This window comes from Anopheles stephensi, chromosome 3 (genome assembly GCF_013141755.1).
Source record: "Anopheles stephensi strain Indian chromosome 3, UCI_ANSTEP_V1.0, whole genome shotgun sequence".
Classification (NCBI taxonomy): domain Eukaryota; kingdom Metazoa; phylum Arthropoda; class Insecta; order Diptera; family Culicidae; genus Anopheles; species Anopheles stephensi.
The window spans coordinates 82,176,277-82,190,700 of NC_050203.1; the positions used below are offsets into that span (position 1 = coordinate 82,176,277).

The following is a 14,424-nucleotide window of genomic DNA, read 5'->3' on the forward strand; positions in this document are numbered from 1 at the left end:
ATGAAAATTCACTCAAAATGCAACCACAATCCATCGCCAAGTAATTCCATCGATTTCTCCTCCCAGGAACAAGCGTACAACACACGAGATTTAACACAAAAAATCAACCCAGACACCACTAACAGCTTTACGTTGCTGGCCCGAATGCGGTGGCTGGGGCGATTTGTTTGCGAGAAAAAACGAACGAAACAGCTCACAAAAGTGGCCGGAAGTGGTGATGTGACAATGAGACGATATCAATTATTCAGATTCAATTTACATTTCACCAGTGCAACAATGCTCGGTTCGACGGAGTTGCTGGAACCGTCTCTTTAATCTTCGCGTAGCTTTAAAATGTCTACCGACCGACCGTTGGGCAAAGCGACCATAACGCAGCACACACACACAGTCGGACAATCGGATTAGTGGGTAGCCGGATGCCCACGGTAACCGCGAAGTTGCCCGCCGGGCTGAATGCTCATGTTTCGTGGTGAGTCGAAACGACTCGTCTTCTCCTCGACCGTTGTTACCGCAGCAGGGCGACCACCCGGTACGGATCGGACACCGGATATCGATTGCAAATCGTGTGCCTGTCGGTCCGTCCGTGAAGCTGGAACACTCCCTGCAGAGGACATTCTTCTTCGTTGCCTACCGCAAAAGCAGATCGATCGATTGATTGCGGTACCGTTTTCTCTCGGGAGGATCCCCATCGGGAGGGTGGCACCTTAGCATTTGTGAGGCGTGTCATCAGATATGGGAGACGCGTTGTCCGTGGTCGTCACAGCTGGCGATGCCTCGAAGGAATACAGTTCGGTGTCTCGGGAGCATGTGTTACGGTTGGGATACGATTTTCTTTAACGTGCTGAATGTTGAAAAAGACGAAATATTAACTGAAGCAAATTTCCACGAGAGTTCAAGAAAAATTTCCTGCTGACTAATCGAAAGACAACAAAGAAAATTGTGGAAAAGAGGACAAATCAACCAAGGCCAGTTATTGCTCCAACGATGAATAATCACTGCAAAGCTTATTGATTCAGTAGTAAACACACACATTAGCTCATTTTGATTTAGTTTGCTTGTTATGTTGATAGACGTCACAGTAAACAAATGGCAGATCGATAGAACGCTTAGGCAGGAACAGTAGCCAGCCTATAATTATGCTCGAACGATATTGCAGCAGGCCGTTAGGAATGAATTGGGTCCTTGAAGTAACGCACATTGAGCTTTTGGTGAGATTGAACCTTAAATAATGAGAGTGAGTCTTTGAAACAGACAACTCTATTTTTATTCATTATATTTTAATTCACAATATGTGGGTCAGGTGTTACAGTCAGCCCTAGAAAACTCAACAAAATTTTGCAACTTCATTTATTTTTAAATTTCATTATTGGGGATAATCATTGTTGAAATTTAATTTGAATTACACAAAAATCGGGAAGAAATTTGTTCAAAGAATATATAAAGAATATAAAATATTTTCACAATGAATATTCCAAAGGAAAAGGATCATTTTATGACAACGAGTACATAAAAACGCACCATCATTCATAAATTTTCCCACAGTGCAATCGGGTAACGCAATCTCGAACCTATTCACCCACGGCTTTGTTTAATGCATAGAAAGCAAACCGGTTTCCTTACCAATCAAAGTTAAACAAATTATTTAATGATACCAAAGGATTACATTCCTGCCAACCTACCGACCGATAGATCAGACGAACGTTAAAGAACAGAAACGAGAGGCTCGATTTATCCCTCATCCGGTAACAGTATGCCACCGATCCAGCCAAAAAGTCTTGCCAACGTCATAATTAAGACATGAAGCAAATTGAAGGCGTGTGTCGTTTCCGTCAAGCTGAATGCATTCGGGTTCAGCTCCACGAGGCCACGGTTCAATTCTTCTCCATCGCTCTCAGTCTCCTCTTCGTAGAACATGCGTTCGTCCTCTGCAAGCGTCGGGTCATGGGCCCGTCCCGTACTCTTCCCACCAAACATCCAATACACCGCATTGAACGCACCTTGGAATAATATTACCACTATACTAAACGCCACCAGCAATAGTGCAACCGTGCCCACGAATCGCCACAATCGCTTCAAATATTCTCTCCAACGAAATACACCCGCCACGTGTTCAGTGCAAACGTTCACGTAGATACAGTTTGGTTTCAGCTGATCCGGTCCCTGTAGCTCCGGATCACACGAGCAAACAGTCGCCCGATGAACAAAGTCTTGCACGCTGGACGCTGGACTCGAGCATGTAAGGTGTGGTTTGGCATCGCCGATCACAAGCTTCCTTCGGGTTAAGAATTTTTTCCTGTTAAATGGTAAGATGTTATTCTTACCGTTACCGTTACTTCATTAAGGTCGTTCAAATGCGTTATGCCTACCTTTCGTGCACGGTTTGCGGTGTTAGGGGCGTTTTCGGGACGGGGATCTGTGAACTGCCCGGGGTCGTTGGAGTGCCCGATCGGCGCCCGGTGACGGTAAGTTCACTCTTTACCCTGTTAACGAAACGAGGTGATCTGTGAAATTGGAATTGAATTGAAGAGCATAAAACATTCGTCCACAGGACACCAATCACCAGTTTACGCCGTTTACTTACTTGCCAATGGACGACATGATGTGTTTTTTTTTCTTCTTTTACCACGCTTGACACTGTTGTCCGGCACAACTATGCTTTGCACAAGCTTCATGAGCCTTGTTTTTTTTTTGTTCACCCCAACGAATACCGTCGATGGGTGCTACGTTCAGTTTCGGGGATTCGTACAGAACGGTAACCTACTGCGATCGAAATTGTTTATGATGCAGCGGTCCGTTTGTTTTTCTTATTAAACGTCACCTGCAGCACAAGCAGCAATACGATATTTGCGATACCTATTAATGTGTTGGTTCCCTTTTATTCTTGACCACGTGGACATTTTGTTTCGTTTCTAAGCGGGTTGGCTTATGGTGAATTGAACTGTATTGCCATCAGATTATATTGAGGACATTTTATCAGCCATCACCAAAGTTATCTCGGGATCAGCTCGAGAGTGAATTTCGATATCAAGAGCATGGATTTCATCATAGGTCTGAAAGGTCCTTATAATATAAAGGTCCATATACCACAAGATGAACAGTTGATGGAGACCAAGAATTCGACTTCGAAACACGTAACAGCAGGTAAAATGGAATTTGTGTGACCAATGGACAAAAAGAAAGACAAAGATTATTCTCACATTAATCCGACAAATTTAACACAGAAGTAGAAGAAAACTGCAAGATCCCTCATTCGATCCGTTAAAGGGGGATTTATAGGATCAGATTGTCTTGAAGAAGTTTCCTTTGGAATCTGTTTTGAGGACTCGTCAGTCGATTATTTTTTTATTGAAATCGCATTGAAGTTCTGCAGTGGTTATTCATAGCCTAGACGACCTGTCGCTTTAATTACTTCAACAACAAAATTATTGTACAATACGGCGTCATGCCGTAATACTGGAATTATAAATAAATAAATAACAAAATTATTGCAGATGAATCTGAATTAAACACTGATAACCAACGGCTTTCATTTTGACCTGCTCGATACATAAATTGATGTTCTGAATGCACCAGATGCTCATCCATAATTGTTACTCCGAACAACAGCAACCAGCGCTGAAAATAGACCGATCGAAGTTATCGATGCAGACCGTTCGACCTCCTTCGGAATCGATAGCTCACTGCTCCCGCTCGAAACATTCACCCAGAGTCCAGGTCCTTTTGCACCGGGAGTCTCGAAACTTAATGCTCTCTCCTCCATCCACCGAGGCCAAGCCTCGACTCAGCCACCGAAACCAAAACACACTAATGAGCTTCTTTGGCTTCGGTTATCGTAGGGAGTCACTCTGTGCCGTAAATAATGAAAACGCTATGACATTGCACTCTGGCGACCATGGTTCGATCCGGATCGAATGAATCTTATTTTTCATCATTTCATACCTCATCAATCCTTTCTTGTGCTTCTACCACCGTACCAGACAGCTTTATAAATCACAAGCCCGAAAAAAGTTTACGTTGCCCCACTGAACTCCGACCGGCCGCACTGTTGGTGACCCACCACCACCACCACAAAGCGCATAGTTCACATCATCAGTAATTTCGAAGTTGTGGTTTCGTTCCCCCCGATTTTAACGACGTGACAAACGTCCCATCGAGACGGTGGGTTTTTTTGCGTTTCTTCGTTGCTTCTTCCAGACTGTCCAATCACTTTCTAAACACGAGTAATGTTGATTGGATTTTTGATATCGCCCTTCGGTGGACTTGGTTGCTTGGGGAAACTAGGAGGAAAGAGTGGACCGGCGGACGAGTGGACTACTTGACATAATATTTATCCATTGGAGCTCACCACAAACTCAAGCACATGAAGCACTTGAAGATACAACCGTTTCAACGTGTCATCAGTTTCGCTTCGAGGACACAGTGGAGAACACAAATATTATCCTTCGACACACACACACACACAAAACGATGAAAGTTCAACTTTTCTTTTCAAAAAATAGGAGATATTTTTCCTAACAGCCTGCCATCGAGAAGAGAAGAAAAGGAGCCCAAAAAAACAGGAACTAATTCTTGTCTTGAAGTTCTCGTACGCTAGAAAATGACAAACTTTATCGAGCGAGCTTCTCGATAGCCTCCAAAGCCATCCTGCGGGAGGAAACGAAAAAACGATGAATGGTGTCGGATTACGCTGAGCATGACGCAAGCTGTTCCCCGCAGCATCTGTTAGGATCTCCGAACCACCTTTAGGAGATGCTGTTAGAATCGAACCCAAAAACTCTTGAAATGGCTCGTTCGTATCCGGAGGGTGCCGCAACTAGAACAAAAAAAAGTCTCCTGCTAGAAGGTGATTAGAACAAATGAAACCTATAAAATCCAATTTGTACAGGATCTATGCCGCTACCTGATAAGATGACCGACCTTAATTGAGCCTTCTCAAAGGAAATGTTTTCATTATTCCAATGAGCTGAAGCTATCAAATATCTTACTCGCTCGCTAGACTCCAGGTTTCAAGCATCAAAAGCCACCACCATAATACAGGAAGTTCCGATACCTTAAAACGCCATCTTGCATCTTGCATCAGTTGCTGGTGCGGGTGAGGAAGTTTTTCATGAACGAAAATTAATTACCATTTTTTCCTTGTAATTCATCAAACATCGATTCAGCTTTTTCTTGGACACATACACACAAATACACAGAGTCCTCGTGGGTCCTTGATAAAGTCACCGTCAAGAAAAAATTTCGCCGTACGATCTCACTTTCGGCACAAAATCTTCACACACAAAATAAATAACCCAACGATGACGCTCGGAACTAAAATTGGATGTGCTTTTTTTACCCGTGATCGGCAATGGGAGGCCTGTTTTTCTCGTTAAGATAGTCCTCCCCCCATACTTGGAAAATGAAGATGATTTCCGGGCTTTCTAAGGCTACTTTGAACAAAGCTACCCTTATCCGCAGCGCCCTCTTGCCTAAGTAGGCATAGATATTATGAATGAACCTCACGTTTACAGAGGCCAGTCGAAGAGGTGGCAGTTTGAAGAAAACAAATTTTCCCAAACCAGTTTAGCGCAAGGTTATGGCCGCGGCGTACCCACTTCAAACGTAACACAAACGTAATGAAGCCACAAGTCCCGCTTTCGACATCGTCATCATCGCGCCCTGCTTTCAACTCGAACACTCGTAACGATTTTAGACGGTATTTAGTACACTGGTCCTCCTATATCCAACTGACTCTCTGTTTCTCCCTCTCCCTCTCTTTTCACATACAAAACACATTCCCCCGATAATGTTGTACCTTGTTGCGCGCTTGTTTCGCGGCTAAATAAACAATTGCCCATCCGACACACACACACACACGCACACACTGTTTGAGCACGAGGACTCAGTAGCAATAACAACAACATTGCGTTTGCTCGCGGACGAGTTTACGACGGGATTTCTTGGGACGCACCGACGGATGAGCTCTTTGATGAGCAGTATCCGGTACGGTGCCGATCTCGCACACTAAACAAGCCTCGTCAACTCGGCAAAAACCACCTCAGCTCCGCAAGAGTTGGACGAGCCGGAATTAGTTGGGCAATGTTTGATTTATAGTGAGCCAGAGCCGCGCTGCCTGCTTTTTAGTGATCTTCAAAGTTTTTAAGGCGGACCTTTTATTGCGGATAAACATTTGCGCGGTCGACGATGCTCTGGCATCGCTTCAGGTCATGTGGTTTCGGGTGACCCAAATCATCCGAGAGTGTTCCTGTGTTTTGATTCCTGCTGGAAGTTTGTTTTTCTATAGCTTTGATCCTGAGTTTTGCATTACTTCTCACAACTCTAAGTGTATCAATTTCTGGAACTTGTAATGCTAATACGCGCCTCTTAACGCTTTTCCCGTCTCATCCACAGAAAAACAGAGCATCGAACCGCGTCCTCTTCAAACTTCCGAATGCATCATTCATCGTGCAGATAAAATCGTGCTCATTTGAGTAGCCCAATGTCTGGGATCGACACCGTGTTCAGAGTTCTTTCGGTTGCCTTCGTTGGCAATAAAGTTGGTCCAATTTGCTAAATGTGCCCGGCTGCCATCACTTTTGGGTGTCTGTCAGCTGGAATTCAACAAGGCAAACGTCGTCGTGCGGTGTAAGTGAGCCTTATACGTCTGCGTGGATGATCCGAGGATATAAAACCATCATCAAACCATCCTCCGTAGCGGTCATCACATAACTCAACTGCACAAGCCTACAATAAAAAGAAAAACGGGAGTCTACATACCTCTTACGCACCCGGACGTGACCATAAAAATTGACTCCTTCGATTCATTTCCGTTTCGTATCGTCACGTCCTGGGTTTCCCCGAGACGACCACCGAAAGATATTCCCGTGAAGTTCAGTGCTCAGTGCCATTTGGTGATTGTTGCGGGTTTGGGTGGCCGAGTGACAAATCGATCAGAAGTTGCTTCCGTTTCAATCGATACGTGTGTGTGCGACACGAACGCCGAGAACGCCCTTCCCGGCCTACTCCTAGGGGAAATGAGAAAACGCAAACGCATCAAACCGTAGCAGCAGTAGGTGACGACGGAACGTAAACCTTAGAGTCCTTCATGTGAGGACCTACGACTACTAGCCCGACTACAGTTACTAGGTGACGTGAAGAAGTGTTGATCATGCAAACTGCCTGACGGTACGCGAAGACAGCTTGCAAGTGGGAGCTAGTGAGTGGTTGGGAGTTGTGTTTTTTTGTTTATTTTCCGTATCGATCCCACTGGCCCACTGAAGACATCGCAAGAGTCCCGCCGGTGTGTAGTTTGTAGAAAAAGCAAGTGACGGAGAGCTTCTCCGTTCTCAACCATTTAAGAAGATTAGTGCAAAGGGAATGCAAAACTGTCATATAAGGAATACTTACGCGGACCCTTTTTTCTTGGTGATAAATAAAGGAAAAACTCCCCAACTCCTCCAGTGGGGAAACCGTGAAGTGAATCATGCGTAAAGTCGTTATTAATGGTAAAAGACCGTATCGAAAGAGTGTCCTGTGCGTGTGTCCCTTTAAGCAGCTTAATTTGTGCAATTTATGAATCGTTCGCGTAAGAGGGCATTCCGCTGAAGGTCACGGAACCGAAAAGATCATGAACACAGACGGTGCTATGAGAAACCGATTTTGTGGTGCAACGGCAGACAACAACACCCCAACAGAGGGTGCTTAATTCATTTACCACCACGTGCACCGATCTCGAAAACAGACACACACACACACATACGGCTCCCACCATGAACATTATGGACTCGGAGAACCGGGTCGTGCTGAATGTGGGCGGCATACGGCACGAAACGTACAAGGCGACGCTCAAGAAGATTCCGGCCACGCGGCTGTCACGCCTTACCGAGGCACTGGCCAATTACGATCCGATCCTGAACGAGTACTTCTTCGATCGGCACCCGGGAGTGTTCGCACAGGTGCTCAATTACTATCGGTAAGTACAGGTACAGGCCATGCATGTGTCGGTCGAAGGGGGGGATAAAATATTCACCAGCCAACCCGGGTCGGGTTTCTCTCGGGAGTATATTTATTGCTCCAGGGGCGATGCCATAAGATGTTACTATCGTGTGGTTAATAAATTTGCGCAAGATGCTAATTTTTTGGCAGAAATGATATCAGCGGGAATTCAATATTCTCAAGCAAATTAAATTGAAAAAAGAAGTCAATGTTTGAGCAAGAAATTATCCACACGCTTTTTGCTTCAAGATGCTAAAATATATTTTACTCTTTATAATTTATTCAAATAACAAAATGTGTGGATTGTAAATTTAAAAGACATCCTCTTCTGATTTCAATTATACAACGTACTACAATATTAAAAGAAAGTTTCAACTCAAAATCAGTATTTTTGTCCAACTTGTAGTATATGAAAAATCACGTAAGCCTGAATGTAGGCAATGTGCATTGCACCATTCGATAAAACGACCTGCCTTTAGTTCTAAGAAGCAATTGAATGTGTCCCGTCATCTCAACCAGCCTATGGATATGGTGTTCCATTTTCTGGGCAAATATAATTTGAATTAAATATAATATTAAGACGTAAAATGATTTAAAACGCAATTTACACAACGTCATGGAAAACTCAACACTAAGTGTATTATTTCATCAAAAACTGCTCAAAAACAGCCATCAATATTTGACGACACTCTCGGAGGGCAGCTCATAAATAATAACGCCATGCTTCGGTAAACTATTCAATCGCATACATTATCGATGGGAAACTTTTCTAGCGACTTCTCACCTCACCAAACAACTAATGAACGGCACACTTATTCTCCCGGTACAATTCGCATGCCTTCTGCAGCACCAACTACCCTTACCCTCATTACGTACGTCCAAAAATTTCACACCTCGCCAGATACCAAGCCGATTAGCTCACGGCTTAAAATTCGACTCACCTGCCTTACCAACGGCTCTCCCGTATCGGTGGTGACGCAGCCCACCGTTGTTGGGTGCGTCCCCCTGCGTACAATGGGTGTGAAAATTATCCGGAACACTTCCGCATTTTACGCTCCAAAATCACTGGACCGTGCTTGGTATGCAGCACGATGCCGTTAAGAATTTGCATACTTTCCGGGGCGCTAGTGTACATACACACGCCTCGCCGGAGCGATATGACAACTGGCGTGCGCTCGCGTACAGTTTGCCACCACTGGAAGATGCAGATTTGAGGTACCGGAACTTTCTGGTCGGTCTTGTTTGTTGCTGTAGAGTGTTGGACTTTTCCCCCCCTTTGCTCAACACTTCCTCACCATGCCCCCCGTTTGTCACACCTCTTTTCCTTGTGAGGTACAAAAATGGACAGGAATTTTCACCATCCACCGCTAAATCCGGACGTTTGCCAAGCAACCCTAGCTGCCCTAATGAGCCTGCTTATCGCACAAAACTTGGCTGGGTATTCCGCACGGGGAAACTAGCAGAAGCGTGCGCTCGCAAGTGAATAATTTAGCGAGCTACACCCAACAACCTGTTCTACCCTATTTCAAGGACGAGCTCGGGTGGGCTAGGCTAGGCCAAAACGGGCTTGGCACGGTGGATGGAGATCGATGTTTGCACACGAAAGGAAGCGAGCTTGTTGAAAAACGATTTCCCTGTGCTTGAAGCACCTACGGTCCATCTGGCGATAGAAAATGGTGCTTCCAGTGCTACAACTACCTGCCAGGATGCCCGATTCCAGCTGCCAAAACTGCTGCCGAAACACATATTAAACAACGTCCTGTCGCTCTCCGGAGGCATCATCTTGGTTTCATTTTTAATGTACTCTTCAAAATTATGAAAACTTTCCATTAAACTACAATCCCCTACCGTAAGTGGGAAGAAAAAGCTTTGTTTGGACACACATCTTCCGGTTCGTTGAAGCCGAGCTGTGCATAAGCGCAAACTAGCAACATACAAGCCTGTCGGTTATCGGCTGCTAAGCTACAAAGCTCGTGCAGACAAAGCGAGAGAGAATGTATCTCCCAAACCGGGAGCTCTAATTTATTGCCCCAAGCAGGAACCGAAAAACCTTGGGACGAAGTAAATTGATGATGTGAATAATTTACAAGATTAAAGGCAAGCGCAAGTAATGAGACGGGAGTTTTAAACACGCCAATGATACGCAAGCACTTTCAACTTTTTCCTTTTAATCATAGTGTACTGTCCCAATGTGTTTTGGGCGCTGTGCTGCAGAGCAACCGGCAAAATTTTAAACACCAAGATAAGACCAACACCCCAACAACACCCAGACACTCATAATTTTTCGGCACCGGCTTGGGTACTCCGGAAAATAAATTTGCAGCTGGTAATTTACGAGTCCATAAATACAGGGGTACGATTCTCTCACACAAAACCGACCGAGGAACAGGAAACAGCTAGCCGCAAAAAGGGACAGGTGTAAGAAAATTTAGTATGCTCAGTGCTCATTGCTTATTTTTTGCGGTGGTGGTGTGCGGAGAACTTTTTGGAGTCTGATCCACTCCATCATGTCTCGAGTTGGCCGGTCAGAGACCATGGCTAAGCGGAGTTGCAAGCTGAAGTGCAATTGAGCTTGCCTAAATTTATAATTCCATTTCCCGGCGAGTTGATTTGCATTTCTAGTTTTTTGTGGCATAAAGATACACTTGCATTCGTGCCATAATTGACACCTGTTTTCGTTCGGAGTGCTGCCACAATACAGTCAAACACACACCAAATGCAACATGGCGTATGACTGGCAACGGACGCCAACTTTCACCGAAAATCATATTCACGCGATTAATAAAAACAAAGCACTACCCAGACATTCGCCAGAGTTCCGGGAGAGCTGGCTGGAAAACGCCAACCGACCGAACCGAACCGACCGACAGAAAAACCACCGCAGTCCATTTATGTACTACCATAAATTATCAAAAGTCACAGTTCGCGAACTCTACTGAGGGTGCTGCGGTTACTTCCACGTAATGAATTTTCGGCCTGAATTTTTCATCGCGGTTTGGTTTGCCCCACGTATCGTGGCGCCGATGCGTGTGCAGACGTTGGTGCAGATAAAAATTTCATCGGTGAAATGAACCGGCGAGTAGCAAATTAAGTGTGGCAGAAGGGAGCAGAAAAAAAAATGGCTGCAAAACATGCATGGAGCTCGGAACATGTTGCGTTTAAATGTTCTTTAGACGGGAAATTCTTGATCGCAGTCAAGGAATACGAAGGTGAAATTGTGTTCTTCAAATGAAAATTGTGAATATGAATTCTTGATAGCTGAAAAGATTCAAAAAAAAAAACAAAACCGTTTCCATATGCATGCAGAAAAATATAACGCCTAATGGTATGCAATCTTTAGCACAAAACTTGCCGATAGGAACCGGTTTCGCGAATTTTGCCTTTAAATTTGATGTTTTCTTACAATAACAAAACCTTCATTAAATTGCAATAAAAGACAATATTTCATCTATTATCTGTGTCTATCTATTCGAGGTGAAAAGAATGCCTATCATTTATTGTGTTACTTCTCCATTATGTTTCTCATTCATCTCTTCAAAAGCACCGGTAAACTGCACTATCCAACCGATGTCTGCGGTCCGCTGTTCGAGGAAGAGCTAGAATTTTGGGGCCTGGATTCTAACCAGGTTGAACCGTGCTGCTGGATGACCTATACACAGGTAAGTCGAACCTCTTTTTTGCTAGGAATCGCTCACAAAATGAAACAAAAAACAGACAAACAGCGACAACCACCAACAGTATTGACGTGCCCGAGATGACATCTAACGACAACCCGGTCCCGTCTTGTTGGGATCGTTAGATTTGATTGATTTGTAAAGTGGCCGGCCAGCATCACCGCGTTCCCCCGGCCCGTTTCCCCAGTTGCGTTCCTCCATCTCACGGGGCACCATTTCATGGTCAGCATGCGGCATGATGAATGGATCCTAATTCCAGGTCCTGATTGATAGGGCCTCACAGCAGGACAAACATCACCGCTCGATGCTGTTGGCCACTCACGGTGGTTTCGTCAACGCTGCCCGAAGCTACTTTGTGACCGTTCGACATCGTCCATCATCAACCCGCAAATCATTTCGCCTTTTTCGGATGGTCCAAATTGACATTACCGCCCCACACTTCTCCAGCCTCGTCCAGAAATTACCTCCCACCGGAAAACTGGCAACCATCGGAATGACACGCCTCGGTTTGACATTGCTTCGACAAAAGCCTCGGCCTCGGGTAAACATTGTGTGGCCTGGTTCGGTCTCAAGGACACGGCTCAAGATTATTCGATATATCTGTGTCGAATTTCACCGTGTCGACCGGGCTTGTTCGCTACACAGTGTGTCTCCGAGGCAACAAATCGCTTTTTACTTAACGATCGATGCGAAATTATCGGCGACCCCAATGTCCCGGATGGAGTGAAGCGCAATTTTAACGGACAAATAACCGGACCGGGACCGGTATGCGATAACGAAATTGGGCGTGCATGGATGTAATTATAATTGTAATTGAAAAACATAAATCTTTTCAAACGTGTGTTCCCGGCCAGTGCACATGCGAGGAAATTGCAACATTGGCCGTATATTTATCAACGGGCCCCGTGTACGCAATGGATTAAGCACGCACGAACTGTGATGATTGTTGGATCGAAAATGAAAAATCAGGCCGGATTCGCTTTATCGTATTGATGGTATATTTATTTCACTTTTATGCTATAACTTTTCACTAATGCACTTCCACTGGCTCCATAGTTTATAGCCACGATATGCTCATCCAACTTCCGTTCTCAGTCTTATTGTTGTACGAATTAACTCCACCGTTGGCTCGGTACTTGGGCCACCAATTTACATTCTTGTCTCAAGTGATAGCAGAGGCCACTCGTACAGCAACGTGTGATTTAGAGAGTGCCGGCGACGAAATAGCTCATAACTGCGCACCATCACCAGCAGGATCATCACATAGATCATCAGCACCAACGTGAGCCACTTCATTGTAACTTTCTCATTCGTAACTGTTTCACCCATTCAATGCAATCGATCGATCGAGACTAATACCTTGCGTCGGACTGGCTTGGGAAAACCTAAGTCCGATATACGTCCCATACTTCAATGCCGAACTCTTGAATCTTCTACGAAACCTCAATTCTTTTATTTATTCAGCTGCTCTCATCACGCTCACTGCCACCCGCTGAACGATATTCGACGAACACAAAGTTAAAGTGAATCACCGTGTTTAGCGTCTATCTTCTAAAGCGAGCTCGGGAGGTGTTGTAGAATCGCAGCATGAAAGCTGCTTTTCCATCGCACAAAACATGCGGCATCACTTTGTTTGGCCCTGCTGACGAGCCCGGTTGGTGCTATCAATCGGTGCTAAACGCACCAACGATCGACGAATAAAAAACAACCCCTAATTTGATTTATTCACACCTGCCACACTGGGAATGTTTCCATTTTTTCCACAAAACGGAAGCTCATTTATGGAAAAAAGGGCCAACCAACCCACTCTTCCGAACGTGTGAAGAAACCCACACGCACACGCACACCGTCTGCAGCGACGAAAGATTGATGAGCGAGAACTTGTTACGCGAACGTGATTTGTTAACATTAACTTTGCCGCCCCGAATCGAACGGCACTGTGTCGTCATCCACCATCATCGCAATATTTGGATGACGATTGGATAACATTGGCCGTGAATAGGCGCCTTGGTCGGCGTGTGGGAAAATTTGCGTTGCAAGATAAGCCTTGTCGATTACATCAAAGTGGATGGCTGTGTGTTCGAGCCCAATACTCGCTTCAGCAAAATGCTGGTGTTTTCTCAAACTAAGTCAAGCGATCTGGCGCAAGATTTACATTTGTACAGGAGAAACCCGAGCGATGCGAAGTAACGCGGTTTCCCGGGATAGAACTTTGCGCAATAGCTTGGATGCTCAGACGACGCGTCAGTTCTACCGTAAAGTGTTGCCTCTGTCGTGAAGCTGTTTCAAGAAACACATACGTACACAAACGCACGATACGATATCGCTCTCAATGCAAATAAGAGGATAAAGGCGTGATTTTGTGTGTCACCCTGGCAAACAATTTCGATGTACGACGAGGTTTGTCGCGGAACAATTTATCATACCCGCAAATCGATATTCAGACGATGCTGTTAAAGCAATATTCACAGCAATGTTTTGTTTGTTGATTTTTTTTTTAACTGTGGAAAGTATTCAAACATTTATTTCGATTTCATTTTGCATTGTTTTAGCTTAAAGAGTTAAAAATAAGAAAAATTAACATAAACTAGGAAAAAATGGGATTGTCAGAGTATTGCATACTTTACGGCGCCCTACGGTCAGCGAATTGAATTTGATGGTTTCTTTAAAAGATTTTTTGTTTAATTTAAATTTTCATTGCTTAAGCACTTTCGAGTGTGACAAATGACTCTTTCCATTTCAATGCATTTTACAGCTACAAATGTTTGATCTTTTT

At 44.6% G+C, this 14,424-nt stretch overlaps 2 protein-coding genes across 13 annotated transcripts in view; one reads left to right on the forward strand and one right to left on the reverse strand.

Moving 5' to 3' along the window:
* Window positions 1–14,424, forward strand: part of LOC118513650 (potassium voltage-gated channel protein Shaw-like) — a 60,043-nt gene that overhangs the window by 12,698 nt on the left and 32,921 nt on the right. For all 12 annotated transcript variants that reach the window (XR_004906499.1, XR_004906498.1, XM_036059728.1 and 9 more), the window contains 2 exons: window positions 6,391–7,951; window positions 11,516–11,633. Coding sequence is in view for 10 of the 12 variants with exons in the window: in XM_036059728.1 (XP_035915621.1) it covers window positions 7,749–7,951; window positions 11,516–11,633 (321 nt within the window). In the remaining 2 variants the exon portion in view is untranslated. The remainder of the gene's footprint in view (window positions 1–6,390; window positions 7,952–11,515; window positions 11,634–14,424) is intronic.
* On the reverse strand, window positions 1,343–3,060 carry LOC118513653. The gene is made up of 3 exons (XM_036059738.1): window positions 2,582–3,060; window positions 2,367–2,501; window positions 1,343–2,293 (listed from the first exon to the last, which is right to left on the reverse strand). The coding sequence occupies exons 1-3, from the start codon at window positions 2,596–2,598 to the stop codon at window positions 1,729–1,731; spliced, it is 717 nt and encodes a 238-aa protein (XP_035915631.1). The 5' UTR covers window positions 2,599–3,060; the 3' UTR covers window positions 1,343–1,728.